At 40.7% G+C, this 19,043-nt stretch overlaps 1 protein-coding gene across 5 annotated transcripts in view; it reads left to right on the forward strand.

Annotated features, from left to right (window-relative positions):
• The first annotated feature begins 4,897 nt into the window (after positions 1-4,897).
• The window catches only part of tcf3a (transcription factor 3a), a 30,324-nt gene continuing 16,178 nt past the window's right edge, over positions 4,898-19,043 (forward strand). Inside the window, exons 1-3 of one of the 5 annotated variants that reach the window (XR_008388716.1) lie at positions 4,898-5,632; positions 11,287-11,403; positions 11,518-11,590. Coding sequence is in view for 4 of the 5 variants with exons in the window: in XM_053651367.1 (XP_053507342.1) it covers positions 11,350-11,403; positions 11,518-11,590 (127 nt within the window). In the remaining variant the exon portion in view is untranslated. The remainder of the gene's footprint in view (positions 5,633-11,286; positions 11,404-11,517; positions 11,591-19,043) is intronic. The other 4 variants (XM_053651367.1, XM_053651366.1, XM_053651365.1 and 1 more) reach the window with 4 other exon arrangements.

Consider the following 19,043-nt stretch of genomic DNA (forward strand, 5'->3'; position numbering starts at 1 on the left):
ACCAGCATGCCCCATCATGTCATTCTTAATAATCATGTTAATTGACTTTGCACCGTCTCTGCCACTACTCATTGTTCTCTTGTCTTTCAATGCTTGTCAAATGTAGCACCAGATATTTTGGAGGCACTATATTTTGTTCCTAAAATTACACTTCTGACGTGACGAATGACAGTAAATCATAAGTGACTTGACTTGACTTACACTTTGATAATTCAGGCCTAATCCTAATGCCACTGACAACTTCAACTTCCTTCTACCTTTCCTTCTACATCTGTGATGAAAGGACTGGTCAGAATTGAAGAGCATACAGTACTGTTGCAAAAGTAGCATCCATTCTTTATGGAAATACTTCGTTGTCTGCTGATTGGTTAACACTAATGTGACAAAATGATTCACTTTTGGAACACATCCTCCAAAGCCTGATGTTTGGCTATTTATGGCTACTTCTTTTTGTTTATTCACTGCAGAATGTAGAAGAAGTCAAGATAACCTGATTACATGCAATTTCATTAAGTCATGCTACTGTGATTAAACAAGTCTTGGCTTTTATCCCTCTGGAAAGTTCCATTTTCTTTTCAAAGTGTGTTACAGCTAAAGCCATTTGAACAGCATGGACAAAGCAAGTGTGTTAACCTTAAGGTGCCCTATGAAGCCTTGTTCGTTATGCCTTGTGTGTTATTTGCACTCATCTATTGTAATGTTTCTCATCTAGTGTATGTGCCAGCAATGAGGGCTGGTGGTTACCATGGTTGCAGTGGCCCTGGCGGATGCTTTCAGTTAGCTAATCCAGCCTGAAGCTCTCCAACCCCTGCAGTGAAAACACTTCATGTCATACACAGATGCTTCTACTTTTACTTTCAAGCATTAGTGAAGCAGTACGCTAAGCTCATAGTACACCACTCTACCAATGATCAGAGGCTTGGTAGCTTTACTGGCTGAGCTAGACTAGGCTCTGTCCAATACTGTCAGCAAAAACAGATACTGACCCCAAACTACCACTGCAGTCCATTTCTTGGCAATCTGTCCACTGATGGAGGAATTGATTGTAATATTGTTCAATTTCAGTCCCACAAAGCCATAATGTTTGTCATGAAACACGTACAGAGCAGCACTGTGGTGCAGCCGGTATTTTTCACAACTCACAGCTCCAGGGTCTCTGGTTTCTTTGCATACTCTCACTGTGTCCATGTGGGTTTCCTCTGGGTTCTCTAGTTTCCTCCCACCTCCCGGAAACATGCCAGTAGAAGAAGAAAAAAAATGGAAGCAGCAGTACAGTGAAATTCTTTTGATAGGAAGAAGCTGGGGTCAGAGAACAAGGTCAGCCATGATGCGGGACCTCTAGAACAGAGATGGTTAAGGAACCAACAGTGGCAGCTTGAGCCTTTACCACTGAGGCACCACTGCCTCATGAATTTTAGGTAGGATATATTGTTATGTAAAATTGCCTTTAGATGTGATTGAGTGTGTGAATGTGTGTGCATGGTTCCCTGCGATCCAATCCAGACTATAGTCCTACCTTGCAACCATTTTTTTTTTTTTGTGGGATAGGCTCTGGATCCAGCTGAACCCTGACTAAAATATATTTTTTTTTACTGAAGATGAATAAATGAATGAATGAATGAAGCATGAAATCTGGATGTAGAAAATGTGCCTCCAGAGTGGATTACCAATTGCAATTAATTTGCACTTGAATAAATTATTAAATATTAAGTGGCTATTATTTATATTTTATGTGCAAGCGCATGTCACATGCCTATTGCTAGTCTTCCATTTGTAGCTTATAAGGTTTTATGAGTCATAAAATAAATGCCAACCCTGAGATCAGGGCAAACAAATGCATTACTAAAAGCCATTTGGTTTATAATTGCTTTTAAGTTAAGTTACTGTGAGGAAAGAAGAAAATTTGGGCTTGTTAGAGGAAAGTGACCTACTAATTTGCTCCATGATAGCCCAAATTACCAGCATTGTAATTAGTGTTGGTTACACCAGTAAAACTCTCAGAAACCACCAGGACGTATTCATTTTGGGTTTACTTGACTGACCTCCTCCTTTTCCTCTTCCTTTTGTGTTGTTAATGGCTTAGTACTATGTTTGCACGTAGTTGTGTGTGACTTCTCCCCTTCCCCACAATCTACAACCATGTTGTCATCTAGAGTTCTACTCATTCCTAACCTCCCCTGTCTATGTGAGTCACAATCCAGTCAGATATAATTGGTTTCATGTTTCTCAGTGCATCTGAGTTTAGAATGATACAGCATTCTTGTGCTTGTTATTTGCCAGCTTGCAGGTATGTGATACCATAAAAATGGTTCTGCCGTGGGTGTACAGCCATGTGGGGGGAAAATAAGTACACACCATGGAAATTGTTGGCTTTTTTTGACATATTTGGACAAGCAAACATTTGATCCTCTTTGAAACAGCGCCTATTAATAAAGTTGATACACTCTATTAAATGACACATACAATTTTGTAGTAATTTTCCCAATTTAAATGAACACAAAACAGATCAGTCACATGGAAAAGGTAAGTATACCAACATTTATCACACCTTCAAATCCATAAAAATTAGAATCAGGTGTTCAATATGGGTTGCCAGTGATTAGAACCTGCTTAAGGAGTGCAGGTGGAACCTGTCTTATTTAAACCTCTCATATCTAGTGTCTGGTGTTCCCTTTGTTATTGAGGTGTGTGGTGTCATTATGCCGAGATCTAAAGAGTTCTGTAAGGAATTTAAAAAGATCTCTAAATTATTTTAAATACATCATTTCACTGTAGGGAAAATATTCTACAAATGGCGCAGATTTCAAACGACTGCCAATTTGTCCAGGACTGGCTGTCCCAGCAAATTCAGCCCAAGAGCAGACCGTCTGATGCAAAAAAAAGTCTCCAAGAACACCAAAATTCCATCACAGGATCTGCTAGTAAGTCTCGCAACTTTTGGTGTCAAAGTACATGCTTCTACAATCAGCAAGAGATTGCACAAATTTGACCTGCATGGGAGGCGTGGCAGGAAAAAGCCTTTGCAAGACTATAGTTTGTCAATGAGCATATAGGCAAAGACAAGGCCTTTTGGAATAATGTGCTCTGGACAGACGAATCAAAGATATAGTTGTTTGCTCACAGTACCAGCAGACATGTTTGGCGCAGACCAAAGACAGCTTTTCAGGAGAAGCACCTCATACCAACTGTGAAGCACTGTGGTGGAAATGTTATGGTTTTGGGGTTGCTTCGCTGCCTCAGGGATTGAACAGCTTGTATTCATTGATTCAACCATGAATTCTGCATCATATCAAAGATTGCCTGAAAATAATGTGAGGCCATCTGTCTGAAAGTTGAAGTTGAACTGAAAGTGGACCTTTCAACAGGATAATGATCCTAAGCACACTAGCAAATCCACCAAGGAATGGCTCAAAAATAAGAAATAGAGGGTTATGGAATGGCCTAGACAAATGGGATTTGAACCCCATTGAAATGTTGTGGGGGGATTTAAAACGGACAATACACGCAAGAAAATCCTCAGACATGAAAGAATATTGCATGGGAGAGTGGTCAAATATTCCAGCAAGCCTGGTGGACAGTTATGCAAAACGCCTACAAGAAATTATTTAAGGGGGCAATACTAGCTTCTGAGGCCAAGAGTGTACTTACTTTTTACACAGAAGAATACCACATCTATTGATATTTCTGTTGAATAAATGATTGAAAACCTCATTTTCCTTATGCTTTTGTTCAAGTATATCACCTTCATTAATAGGCACCATTTCAAAGAGGATCAAATGCTTGCTTGCCCAAATATGTCAAAAAAGCCAACAATTTCCATGGGGTGTACTTATTATTTTTTTTTTACATGGCTATAGATTAAATAAGTCAGGGTTGGTTTTCTCTCCCTCATTCTCACATTTATAGGAATCGATCACTTTGATAAACAAATTCAGGCCTAGTACCTGAAGCTAGATGGTATTACAGACTTGAGTCATCGGGGTAAATACCAGTTTTCAGCCCTGTAGCCTTAAAACCACAGTAACCTCATAAAACACCAATTACAGAGCCCTTACATGCAGGCTCACACGGCTTGTGTTTTTACTGTCATATGCCAAATGTTCGTGCTTCCTCCTCTTTTTAGAGCTCACAAAAAGTATTTACACCTCACAGCGCAGGCCATTTGCCCTGTTCTCCTCCTAGTTTGATAGCAGCTTGTTCGAACTCCAGTTAGCAAAGGTGTTGGGTGTTTTGGTATCTGTGATGAGTGGAGGATGAGCCAAAATTGTTTAACACCAAGAGAAGTGTTTATTAAGTGGGAACTCTGTGGCTAACTAATTATTGCAAGGCTTTAATATAGGGTCAGTACAACTAGATTTGCAATAACATCTTGAAGCTGTCTTATTAGCAAATGAATTTTTTCTTTTATGCCTTAAGGCTTGTGTCTTATGTAGCCAGAAGCTGGCTGTATTGACTGAACTGTAGAAATAGAAAAGATACATTAATGCACACAAATAGGTTTGTATGACATTTTAGGTTTTTTCGGTCTTTTTCACTTCACCGGACCAAACAATTTTTCTGAAACTGTACTGTTCCATACACAAATATCACTCCCAAAATCAGGCAAAAACAGAACTAAATAGAAAAATTATGCATGGCAGAAAACGTCATGTTTATTGATAAAAGGTTTGAAAATTAAAAATATTTTAAACCCTTTTTGTAGAGATTTTCTCTGGAATTCCCACATCATGGAATATCCAGTTAGCACTTAATGTATGTGGTAATTCTAATTTGTACAAAAAATTTTGGTCAAAATAAAATCAGCCTACGTTTCAAGGTGGATTTTCACTGTGGTGAATTACGAAACATCAGATTTTTTTTATGTTAGCGTGGTATGTTAAACAAAATATTATAGCACTTTTTCCTTGGCTTCCTGTTGCCATTCTTTCAAAACCGGGGTAGGGTGTGCAAGGAAAAAGGGTTGGGCTATCGGCTCGCTGCGATGTCTATTCGTTTTTAGACGTGTCAATCAAAAACATCGAGCAACCCTATTGGTTAACGCTCTCTGGTTTATCGCTCTATCTCCCTGTGTCCCGCCCCACTCTTCATTTTCCGTCGTCTCACTCCGCGCGTTGGCATAGTGCTGGGGTAGATGTACGACAAAATCTTGCGATTGGCCCCCAAAGTTGCGAGGTATACGACTAGTTTTTGTTGTTATACCTCGCTAAGTAGCGTCGTCGCGAATTATCTTGAGGTGGCGTGGTGATACGTGGTGTTGCTCGTTTTTTTGGGCGTTTGAAATCGGACACCGCTGTAACGTCCTCGTTTTTCGCGGAGTGATACAGTGTTGGGGATGACAATGTGCAGGAGGCTAAAATGTCTACTAGGAAGATGAAACGGTTAGCACTGCAGCGACCATAAGAAAACTGTAGTCTACAACTTAGGAAGAGTTTATGCTTGATTAGTGTATGCATTTGAATTCGGGTTAGCTCGGATACAATACCTGGGAGTACAAAACTCAATTATTTGGCGGTTTGCAGGGCCTGAAACACGGGAAGGGGGATTTTGTCCCCCAACTTTGTTTTCTCTCTCTCGCGCTCTCTCTCTCCCGAAAGCACTCCATTTGGATGCCGAACACTTGAGCCGACAAAAGGTAAATATTTACCAACATTTCCCTGTGTATGTTGTATGATTGCGTTTGCCTTGTTTTGTGTATGCTTTAACTTTTGCATGTTTATGCAACGAATTTCGCCATGTAGCTAACTAGCATAGCAACTTTTTTTTGTGATAAAGCGGGTCCCAAGTTTTTTTTGTCTGTGTTCCACTTATGAGCTCCACTCGTGTGTGTGTGTGCGCGCGCGTGTGCATGACCGTAGGAAACAACTTCTTTGTTCCCCAACGTCAAGTGTAAAAGTTATATTTGAAGATATTTACAAACGTGATGTCATAAAACGTTGCCGTTATTAGTTTTAAGGACGTATGTTATACTTTTAAGCGTACCCAGAAATTGCAGAATGAACTTTTTAAGCAGGATGACTTAACAGGCGATGTTTATGAGTATATATTTTTTTAAAATTAGCGTGAACATGTAATTATACGGCTATTGAATGCGCACTACGTTGGAAAACTGGATGCAGGGTTGCGCACGCGGACACAGCATAACAGTATTTTTCATGCAGCATTCAATAGGCCAGTTTGTTTATTCCAGTTTTCGTCGGAAATAACTTTCCACTCTGTATTCGTGGCCTTTTAAAGCGCTTTCGTATCCCAGCGCGACGATGGACACTCTCTTCCAGCTCGTTTTTTTAAACGTCTGGAGCACAAATGTAACATTTTAAAAGCCTTTTGGAAACTTTTAGCCTGCTTCCTTTGTGTCGTGCGGAGTTTGAGGCCCGTCCTCCCCCCGTTCCATGATTCCCCGCGAACCGTTTCCGTTAAATCCGCGATATCTTATCGTTCCACAAAATCGATTTCACGGCGATGGAGGCGAACAGATAACGAGTTCCACCTCAGATCGATAAGGATTTATTTTGTGTTCATAGACGGCTCGAAAAGAAGAAGAGAAATAGTAAAGGGGGGGGGGTGGAAATGGGTGTGAAGCGTAAGGCTGAGACTCTTCATGGCGACTTTGGGGTCACTTTCTGAGAGGATGAAGAAACACAATCCCCCCTTTCTTCCCCCTCATCGTTTTCTGCAGCAGGAGAATAAGTCCTGTAATAAAGCAGCACTAGAATTTGATTGACAGCTCGTCACTGCACATGGCTGTGAATGTCCGCGCGGCTCGCGCTTTGAAGTGAACGCTGCAGATTTGCACAAGTGATAAACCTGACATCATTAAAAAAAAAAAAAAAAAAACCCAGCATGGTTTATCCTAAAACTACTTTATTATAACACGGCAATGCATATCAATAGATTTAGGTTTGCCAATCATTCTTGCCGATTTTTTTTTTCTTGTAAAAGGAAGTCATTTTATTAAAGAAATGTTTAATGCTGCTTTTATATGGTTTATATAAATGAAAAATAACGCTGAAAAGAAGTGTGTGTGTATGTGGGGAAGAAACCTATATTATGTGTTCTCACACTTAGTCAGTTTGCCTAGCCTGAATCAGTGAAATTGATACTTTCGGTTTGTTTGCTATTCAGTTTGGTTTCACTTAACGTTGTCATAAAACTTTCATTCACTGTTCAGAAATATGGCTGGCAGTGCTGGGGAAAAACAGACAAACCTTTTTCCACTCTGAGAATTAGAAATCTTTAAAAATCACCAACGCACAAAGAATGCACACTGTTTCTCATTGCAAGGAAACCTCCCTTGATCACTTGGAACAGCACTGAGACCACCTCAGATCAGACGGCATTGCACCAGTTGTTTTGGTCCTCAGTTGAGTGCTATTGTTTTGTTCTGCCCTGCACAAACGAACCACACCGATGGGGAAAACGTAACAGGGTTTGATTCAGACTGCGTAGACATTACATAAGGCATGGTAAAGGTTTTTGAGTGTTATGAAAATGATGACGGTTTCTACCATTTTCAAGAAAAGTATGGCGTAGCAGTTCATCACAGAATTGGTATTATATGGTCAAGCATTGTGAGCAATGTCACAGTGGTTAAAGGCCCTGGGTTACTGATCACTAAGGCGCGATTTCAAGCTGCCACTAGCTATGTTTCCATCCAAGTTGCAAATTGAACTTTATGCAAAAAATTTTTTGGAATATCACAGGAAACATTTGCAAATAAAGCACTGTTTCCATGTTTTCGAGGAGAGCAAAATCCTGGGAAACTGGTGTCTCGTTCGCCGCCATTTTTACTTTTCTGAGCCAATTATCCATGATTTGTTGAGGCAAAGTCACATGATTTCTTTCTTTTTTTTTAAATGTGGAATTTGTTTGGTTTCCCTCGTAGTTTATGCGCATGTCTTTTTATCAAATAAAAAACCTATCCGCCTCAGTTGCGCACACACATGGTTTTTTTGTGCAAGTTTCGGAGATTTTATTCACATCTGGTGTTTCCATCCAGCATTTTTCTTTTTTTTTTATGCGACATCACAAAATTCCCTTAAAAATATGTGGATAGAAACATGGCTACTTTTGGACCCTTGAGCAAGGCCTTTAACACTAATCTGCTCCAGGGCCGACCTTTCACAGCTGACCGTGCACACTGACCTCAGCTTCCTAACCAGCCGTGATATTTCACTCCCAAATCATTCCTAAAATCTTATCGATGAGTGTCTGTGAAAAAATTTCGTGCCACATAAACAGACAGTTTAACAGTCTGTGAGCACCAGCTGAGTCAGCCAGTGTTAAAAAAGAACAGATGATACCTGTGATATTCTTAGTAAAGCATTTTGTGATGTAATTTATTGCGATATCAGTATCATGGCATCGTGATATGAGATCACCGTAGTCGAAAGAGACAGATTGGTATTTTGTTAGATCTCTGTTAGAAAATAGGGCTTGATGAGTACGTGTTTTTTGATTGTTGAGTCCTCGTTATTTTAGCAGATTAGTCATGGGCTGGCTAAATATTGAGGAAGAATAGTCATTAGAAAATAGTCTATTGAGTCATCTTGCAGTTCTGATCAGTGACTGTTTCGACAATAAGGTCTGTATTTATATTTATGAGCGGTTTTTGTTCTCCATCAGCACACAATTTCAACTGAAATTGTGTTCATCTTTTGCTTCTTTGGCTCTCACATATGAAGGGACAGGAAAGGGACTTGGTAAAATTGACTGAACCAAGAAATTAAGATGGCTTTATTCACAATGTACACAATTTGAATCGGCTTCCTCAAAATTGACTTTTGTTGTAAAATGTTTAGAGGACAGTAGAGACTTTGTTGGTGTTATTATATGCTTCGATATGTTGAGAGGGTGAATACAAATGTGAAAAGTAGCACTTAAGAAAACACAAAGCACCTATCGATACCATTATTCTAATATTAGAACTTGAAAACTAGACTTGGACTGTCAGGCATTGTGTTTTTTTTTTTTCTTTTTTTTTTTTTTAAATGATGATCTAACTCATTTAACAGTACTCGGGGGGGGGCAATTATGTAATGATGATCAGTGACCGTTTAACCAATACTACATTCATAATTCTCTAATTGGTTTTTACGATCCTTGAGGTGGAGCAGCTTCTCTTCTCCATCAGCACAAGTGTGAATCGTTTCGGTCAGCCATGGTGGAACAGGAGGTTAGACGGAGATCCGGTTTGTTTGTTGGTTTGTTTGTACACATTCATCCAAGGAAGGAGACTTGGTCACTGTTTCCTGTCCTTTTTTTCCCCCCACCCAGAGCGATGACGGCGCATAAGCTGTACATCCGGTGAGATTCGGCTGTGTTTTTTAATCCGTGTTTAGCGAGGGATGATGGCTGAAGCGTCTCCGTGAGTTAGTCAGAGAGCAGATTAAAGTCTCTCGTGGCCTCTATTTTGCAGCCTTAACGCTTTAACATCTGCTGTATTGGAACAGAATGCAATGTCGTGGTACAGTCTATAAGTTTATAGTTTGGATTGTTATTGCTTATTAGGTTGTATTGTGCTTGCTGTTGGAATATTTCCAAAATTCTGTTGGAGGAAAAGGGGGGGAAAAAGAGAGAGAGAGAGTAGTTGATTAGCTGTATGTTTTCATTTTGTGTCGTAGCACTGAATCTCACAACTCTGTGTTCAACTCAGTTCTGACATTCCAGTTAAATATGCGTCGTGTTCAGGTGCGGTCGGTTTTTTTAGGTTTCTGGACCGGAGACCCGCTTCTGATGCCTGTGTCTGGTTAACCAAGAGCTGCGTGCTGTGATGTGGTGCATTGTGGGAAAGCCCAGTTTAAAGCTTTTCTGTGATGTGGAAGAGAAGTGCTCTCGGATCACCTCACTACTGCTGCGTTAAATCATCCTTGACCACTTCACATCTACTAAGTGTGTGTTTCTTGAACTCTGATTGCAGATGATATTCAGATCTGTAGACTTCTCTACTTCACTTGGAGCGTCTGGATTTTTCTTATGACGCAGCGTGCAGCTTTGTGTAAAGCCTCGGTCTTTATGAGAGTTGATGATTCATTGCGTTGCTCATTTTATTGGTGGCATGTACATTTGACTGGGTCATCGATTTTCGTCTGGTTTCTGTTCGACTCGGAAATGAAACGGTATTTTATTCTGTAAACGTGATGTCTTTAATGTTCTTCATCCAATTGGCTTAGTTGGGGTGTGCTTTATTTTTTTACATTTTATGATTGTGTCCTACTTTGCAAAATATGGGAACTTTCGTACCTAGTCTTTTTTTTTTTTTTTTTTTTTTTTTTTTTAAACTGTTTTTATTTCTTCTGAAATTTGGTGGATTTACCCTCAGATGACGGTTCGTTGCGGCTGGAAATCGGGAATTTTGATGCGGGTCAAATATTTTCAAGGCCGTCCTAATTTTCAAGAAGGTCTCCTCAGCGCAGTTTGCTAATGTGAAATCAATTCGCGCCAAGTCGAGCTGCCGAAATGCACTAGCACTGAAATGTTAAACACTTGATTCCTCATGACCAACTAGCAAGTTGCTGCTCTTCTTGTCCGTTTCGTAGTCACGAAATCTGTGACTGGCTTTTTAAAATTTTATTTGCATTGATTATGTTTAGACAAGCTTGCGAGAACATCCCCGCGTGTTTATAAAATGACTCGGTGCCAGTGTTTTGACCAGTGACCAAACAAGCCAGATGAACAGATTTACTTTTGGTAGGCATGTTTATATTCGCTAAATATAAAAGTGGGAAGTGGGGAAACCCCCGTGGGGACCTGTCGACTTTCTGCAGTGACTTTATAATATTTAATCTTGGTGCAGATTAAAGGCAATGAAGTGTAAGGATGGTGTTAAAGTCTTAGCTTGAATTAAATTCATAAATGTTGGTTGTAAAGGATCAGATTAGAGGTCACCGCATCAGCATGAGCACAGTCAGTTTGTTATTCTATTATTATTATTATTATTATTTAATGTAAAAAAAAATTTTTTTGAGGTTGTCTGTTGTATAAGTAGATTCAATAGGTTGCTGATAAACTGGTCACCTGCATTTTCATTACATTATCTACCACTTTTTAGGCAAGTTAATTACTTTTCTGGGCGACCAAACTACGGAAATAGGCAGCTCACTTGTCTGGGAGGCCGGCTAATTATTCGTCCACCCCCGACTTTTTTTATCATCCCCCCATGATAGTAGTTGCATCTAGAAACTGATCTGGAATCATAGTGCTCTTAATCAAAAGCCTGAGTGTTGGCCATGGAGCAGAGTTTAAGCAATTTTTGTTCCGAAGCTCATTGTTCCGACTTCCCTCCCGCAGGGTTGTAAAGTCGCAGAGTCTATGTGTGTGTGCTGAGAAATTGTGAGCGATACCAGCATCAGAATGAGCACTGCAGGAACGGACAAGGAGCTCAGCGATCTTCTGGACTTCAGCGCTGTAAGTGCGGATTTCTGCCACTCGCTTTGCCACTGAACTTCTCACCGACGCGTGCCTTTTATACGTTTGCCCTTCTGCTGGTGTAAATGTGTTTCTCTTTGCTCTCTCCTGTAGATGTTTCCTCTTCCAGGGGCGAACGGGAAAAGCAGAGCCAACGCTCAAGCCGCCGGTCAGTTTGGAGGCTCAGGTAGGCCACAACATTTCACTCAGCTGATCTTATTTATTTATTTATTTATTTATTTATTAATTTTTTAAATTTATATAAACATGAGAACTCCATTTGAATCCTCAGGCAACACTTGATTTATTCAAGAAAATTGGTGCAGTTCAAATTTTTTTTTCTTCAAACAGTGGCACGTGTGCTCCTAACACCGTGAATCATCTTGAAATGATTCACGCCACATGTCATGACTGGGGACTGTAATCAAGAAACATGGCTTTAAAAAAAGTTAACAAAAAACAGTACTGGTGCAACAGTTCTTTTGAAGCGTCTCGTAAGGATCTCGGATCATCAGTTTTGTTTTAGTATCTGAATATTGGTGAAAATGTTTGCATTGTTTTGATAAACTAGCGTGATTGCATTCTTCTGTCAATCTTTTTTACTGCCCACCCTTTTTCTGTTATTTGAAACATGGGGTTATTATGAGAACTGATGGAACATCCTCCCCTACAGATGACAACAACAACAACAAGACACAGTACACAATGACAAATATTCAAGCCAAACCTTTCTCGCCACTCATCACCCCAGTGATGTGTATGTCTCTCTCTCTCTCTCTCTCAGCACTCCCTACCCCACTCCTTTCACGTGCTTTCTCTCCAGGGTGAATCTTTAATGCCTCTGTTAATTACTCTGTGGTGTTCAGGCGAGAGGAGCTTTCCCCTTCGGTAACTAATCACCTGTAGTGCTCAATATAACTGAGTGGCTCACTGGAGATGAGCTCCCTTTCCTGTACAAAGACTGATATTAACTTACAGGTCCCTGTTTGAAATAAGATCAGGGTGCAGCGACACGCTTCTCTTGAATTTACGTACTGTAAAAGGTGACGGTTACTCGCATTGTCTAGGCGTTTGGTTTCTGTGTCGTGGGACGCAGTGCTCGCAGGCCGGAGGACAAAAGCGCTCTACTGGAATAGTAGATGAGCAAGACAGGAGCACTTGTGCTTCCTACGGTTTCGGTAGGAACACTGTGTATGTTTGTACGCCACCGGCGCTTTTACAGATTTCTTTACAAAAAGTGGACATGTGTGTGTTAATGGTGTGGACGTGTTGACTTGGTCAAAGGCAAAATCACTGAATGCTCTCGAGTGTTGGTGTTGGTCCCCAAGAGAGTGGAAGGAAGATATACGTGCCTCTACACACACCCACACACCTATACATGTACCTCTACATATACACACAAACAAATGTCTGAAGGCTTTCACACATGCGCACCTATACAACTACACACACCTGTGCATAGATGCCTGTATATATGTGCGCGCACACACAGGGTTGAAGGCTTACACACATGCACACTCCTATACCAATACACACAACTCTACTAGCGAGCAATATAGCCCCACACACACACACACACACACACACACACACACACACAAATATGCAGCTGAAGGCTCATACACATTCACACTCCTATACACTTGTCCAAAGTATCGGTAGCTCGGTACCAAGTCAGTACTAAAAAGAAAAAAGTTGACGGTACCAGATTTTCATAAGTACCGCTCGTACCGAGTACCGGGTCAGCTGGGTACTGACACGCTGTCTGACAGGTAGTCAGTCGGGAACTTTTCACGGGTGCACCGTGCAACAAGAACACACAGGCTGCGCCCGAAACTGCATGCATACTTACAACATAGTAGCTGAAATACGTGTATTTAGCCTACTATATAGTAGGGAAATATGCAGTTTTGGACGCAGCAATGGCCACTGATGGAGCTGCTGCTGCTTTGGTGACTCCAAATCCACAAAAGTTTCTGGACAAGAAAGGTGCAAAGCGCCACATCTGGAAATATTTTGGCTTTGAGGCAGATCACAAAAGGAACATCATCAATAACCATGAACCGATTTACAAATCGAAGTTTTTTGACAAAAGGAGGAAACACATCTGACCTATTAAAGCACCTTAAATACCGACTCCCGGATTTGGGAATTTTTGGTTTTGTTTTTCATTTAAAATGATCGTCGTTCATTTGCTTTTGTTGTGTGGACGCTCGTTTTCCACTTTCGATGCTGTTACCGGCAAGTGTGTAAAAGCCGCTCCCCTAAAATTTATGTGCGGATAGATTAACCGTGCTTTCAGGTAGAGCGGCTGGCTTAACTGCAGTATTTATTCAAGGAGTTCAAGCAGGTGAGTTTCAAATGATGGTAGCGGTTGCTGAATGTTGTAGCATAGTCTGTTTAGCATACGTGCGTTTAACACTGATACGGTCAGTGTTATTAACCTTATTAACCATTTAATGCTTTTAACTTTTACTGGGGTAAAATAAACGGGAGGACGTGATGGGGTTTGCTAATTTTACATACCAGAGGCTTTTTCATGAGCTGTATATCTGAAATTTATGTGTTGGAAAATAATAGATGTGTCTAGCAGGGCTTATGTCTTTAATATCAGTCAGAAATGCGTTTCTGCTCTTGGCTGGATAACTCTAGTAGCTTTAATAATGAAATACTTGAAGTATACATGATGGCATTTTTAAAAATACATTTTATATTGATATTTAACTTTATTAATAAAATAGTGTGTTCGGTTAGCATGTTTTTTTTGTGTGTCTTGCCTCGGTACTGAAATTGGTACCGAGTACTGTGGAATTTTACTGGTTTTGGTACCGTGACAACCCTGCACGCACACCTATACATAGACACCTGTACACACACAGGGCAGAAGGCTTATACACAGTCACACTCCTATACCTGTACACACACCATTCCCTATACAAATACCTCTACCTATACAACTACACACATCTATACACACACACACACACACACACACACACACACAGGGCTGAAGGCTTACACACATGCACATTCCTATACCTACGTATACGGAAACCTTTCCCTACACACACAACTCTACCTGCACAAAAGTTCAGCTCTGTACACACGTACATTTCTAAACACACACACATGCATCTCTACCTACATGGACCTCTGAACAACTATAGTCACACCTCTATATGTACAGACCATCTGCACACACACACCCACACACACACCTCTATGCACACATACACGCTGCTGTAGGTGAGCGTTATTACAATGTTGTAGCCAGTCACACTTAATTGACATTTCAGATGACCTGCTTTTCGTTGCACGTTTTTTTTGTCACACATGAAGGTCACGGTTTTTCACAAGCTTTAACACCCACCAAACCACAGGAGCTGACCGCAGACGTGCACGCTGACCTTCTCCAGCTGGAGATAGTCTTTTACTGAAGCTACAACTCCGAGAAGCCTTGAGAAGAAGAATGAGTCACTAAACAACTGCATTGTCACTGTGCGAAATACTGCGTTATTTTCGTCACGAAGACAATTTTGGATCTCCTGAGCATCATTTTATATAAAGACATAAAGGGCTTGAAGGAAAGCAGTGAATTCTTAGTGTGGTCTAGTTTACTTTTTCTGCATGCATTCACAGTCTTCAGTGTCTGCCACACTCTGTCCTCTTTCACGGTTTCCACACCTCACTTCTGTCCTTCACTGAAGATGGTTCGGCTTTGGGTTTCTGAAAGCAGTAGCAACACACGCACTGTTCTCACACAGTCATTTAGAAATGCAGAATCACTGTTTAAATTTATCTCCATCTTTTGAGGTTAGCTGCTACCGGTTATGAACACGGGCTGTCAGAAAGCAGCCGCGCATCAGCTGCGGTTATGTGATTAGATCAGCTAGCATGAGGAAGAATTAATTCCCTGAGGTGTTGCTGGCCAGGGAGTTTCATTTACTGAGTATGTGAAAGTGAGAATAACCGGGATATATATATAACTGCAAAACTCCACTGAAAGACACAGAGGAACACTGAGGTTTGCATGAAGCAGAACTTTCCGTTCCTGAAGGCAGCCGTGGGCCTCCGAGTGAGAAGGGAAGCGTGAAGATCTACGGTACTGTGCAAAAGTTTTGGGCACATGCAAAGAAATGCTGTGGAGCAAAGATGCCTTCAGTGTAATGAAATGTTTCTACATTTAAAATAAAAATACAGTAAAGAGCAGTGAACAGTAGTAAATGAAAACAAAATAAATATTTGGTTTGACAAAAATTTTTTAAATAGTAGTCTCAGGTAGAATTCGTGCAGTTTTATAAGGAAATGTGCTGTAAGTTTTATTGAGCATTTTACAGAACCAGCCACGGTTCTTCTGGAGACTGACTGTCGCTTCTTATTTTTGCAGCAAAACCCAGCAGCTTTCATCATGTTTATTGTCTGAAAAGTGTCTCTTGCGTAATATGCTGCTTTCTTTACTGACGTACAAACATTTTTCTGTAACATTTAATTTTGTGCCAGAAAACTAATGTTTGGGAATCTAACGTGGGTTTTGTACTGACTTGATAATGCAGAAGTCATAAAATACAAATCTGTAACAAAGTTTATACTAAATAGGGTGCTTTTATACTAAAACGTGATGATTATTTTAAAAATGCATTTTACTTAATATTGTTTTCTTAACAATAAATTTGTAATGCAAGTAACGTAATTTTATTGACCGCAGCAACTAATCAAATTGCATAAATTTAAGATGTGACGCGTTACATTACTGCGTTATCAGAAAAAGTCGTTAGATTACAGTAACGCGTTATACCTGACTCTTGTAGCCTGTTTTCGAATATCATGTAGAATATCGTGTTTGTGCCTTCGACCAAATGACAGCAAGTCTTTGGTTAAGATTTTCCAACATTTCGAGGCTACTGTTGTCTGTGCAAGTGAAACTGCTCATCTAGCGTGTGTGTGTGTAGTGCTGTGGGATTTGGAAACACTCCAGTTACAGCATCGAGAAGCATATGTATCAGATAGAAACTTTTGTTTCAGGAAGTCAGTAGGGTTTTTTTGTTCTTTTCTTTGGTAACTTGTCAAGGGGAGAAAAGACGAAAGCAGATAATCAGTAGGCTGCTGAACCTATTTTAAAGGCAAGGAAACTACAAATGGGAAAAAAAAAACCCATATGAACCCACAATCTGCTCTTCCTTTTAACGGGGGTACAGATTCGTCTGTTTGTTTTGTACGAACTACATGACCTATAGAACGGCATGAGATTCAGTGACCGAAAAAAGCAACCCCTGTATGTGTCTGATGAAAATGATCTCTATGTAATATCACTTTATTGATTTGAAAATGTGTTGATTGGAAAAAGAGTGAAAGTGTGCCTGATGATGATGATATTAGAGCCTTAGTCTTACAAATATTAAGACCTGCGTAATACTTGTAATAAGTAATTGACTATTTTATATTAAAAAAAGTTTAAATCTGCTTATCAATAACGTGTTGTTTTTATCTTCTGTATTGTACAAAGGAAGTATTTCTTTTACATCTTTTTTTTCTTTTTTTTTCTTCCCTGTAAGCTGTTGGATGTGTGTCTGATCTGATAAAACCTTGTCTGTTTTGGTATTATTCATGAACGTGTATGTTCTGTCGCTTTGTGGTTTCAGCCCTTTGTGGTCATCTTTTGTGTGTATGTGTATGTCATAAGTTACACTCATCTCCTATGACTCAGGGGTGACTAGACCAATTCCAACATTTTTCCTCGTAATTATAGCTCAGTCTTTTTAACGGGCTTACTGTGTGCCCTCTTCTCCTTAATGAGGTGTGTGAATGTGTCAGGCTTGACTCACAGCCCTCTGAGCTGTACCGTGTGCGCGCATACACACACACATATATATATATATATATATATATACACACACACACATACACAGTGTCTCAGTCGTGCCTGCGAGGCAGAGAGCGGCATAGAACTAAGGTTTCATGACTGGCAGCTTGCGTCTCTATTGTCCTCTGTAATCACTGTGTCTGCACAAACAGGTAGCGTGCGAGAGCACTTTGAGCCAATGAATAGCGCATCGGCTGTCCAGACGCTAATGACTCAGCGGCTCGTAAAAGAAAAGAATATGGATGAACAGACGCATGTACACACACGTGTACACGTCCACAAGGAACTGAGAATGTTTAGGAGGGTATAAAGTCGTGATTTTACAGTACAGGTCTCTCATGTGACCCTGTGCTCATGCTGACAGGATCAGCTGCAGCCATTAGGTTGTAACCACCAGTGGAAAAATGCATGTTGGGGGTTTTTTAATTTTTCTTTTTATAAATATAATTTTTTTTGAGCCTTCAGAACGAAGTTTTGTTTATTCAGGTGCTGGGGGAATTGGCTAGTAACTTCTGGGTGCAGTGCTTTTTTTAAAATTATTTATTTATTTATTTTTTTGGCTCCTTTTTTCCCCCCCTCCTCTCCTTTTTTTTTCCTTCCCCCCCCCCCCCCCCCCCCCCCCCCCCCCAAGACTGAAGTTTTCTGGCGTGGAGAGCTCCAGAGCAGGATGGTTTCTACACATCTTCCCTTCCGTCTTCTATTAATCATCCTCCGTGTTAATAAGAGCGAATGTTCAGCATGCTTATGAATATGGATTTAAGCTATTTTCGAGAGTTTCTCTCCTACACCCCCACGTATCCTCGCCCTCCTGTTGCCTCTCACATTCCACAGTATTAGCTGTCTTGTTCGTTCTCTCGCTCGCTCTCACTTCATGAATAGCTGTAAATGGCTGGCTCCCTGCACCCCGTCATCCTTAAACGTTCTTTTAAGCAACGCCGGTGAAAGGTTCCGAGCTTGCAGGAAGTAGCTGTATTGTTGACTATATAAATGGCCCTTAATGAGATTTCCAGGGGCATTGTTTAAAGGCAGGTAGTGTGGCGTAGAGAAACAGATCGCCGTTTCACACACTCGAACTGTTCTTTCCTGTTTTTTCGGTTCTGCTCCGTTGATGATGTGTGCGCGCATTGACAGGGGAGCCAGATAGCACCACACTTCTGAGTGCACCAACTTCAGACGGGGGGTGTGTGAATGTGTGCGTGTCGATTGAATTTTCTGACACGAGCCCACATCTCTCCACTCCAAATCACCCCGGAACGCCGGCGGCAGATTACGGTTGTCACGGCAATGGCACCGGCCTCGCGTTTTGCTCCGGTTCTGCTCCGCTGCCGACGCTGTCATGATTCCCTCCTCTCCCTCCCTCCCTTCGCTTTTAATTAGACAACAAAAAGATATGAATATTCATAAGTCTGGAGTTCATTAATATGCACACTTATGCAGATGAGCTCACAATTAAGGCTCTTCTCCCCAGAGATCGTCGCCAGCATTACAGTGAGGGAGCTGTGAGCGAGGTGGGGGATTCTGGAAATTTCTGCTCCATATATTTAACATTCTCCCGATTCCGCTACCGGTTTCTGTGTTTTGAAATCGATTTTAAGTTAACGATAGTGCACTGAAAACAGCAGATTATAGATTAAATGGACAGACATGCAAACCAATGTGTCACATGTATGTTTTTATAATAAACGTGTCAGGCTCTTCACACCTTTAGGATGCCCAGATTAGACTCTAGTACCTATAGCATAATGATTAATCTGGTTCTGGCCTGGGCATGCCCCCGTAC

The sequence above is a fragment of the Ictalurus furcatus genome, chromosome 20 (assembly GCF_023375685.1).
Source record: "Ictalurus furcatus strain D&B chromosome 20, Billie_1.0, whole genome shotgun sequence".
NCBI classification, from domain to species: domain Eukaryota; kingdom Metazoa; phylum Chordata; class Actinopteri; order Siluriformes; family Ictaluridae; genus Ictalurus; species Ictalurus furcatus.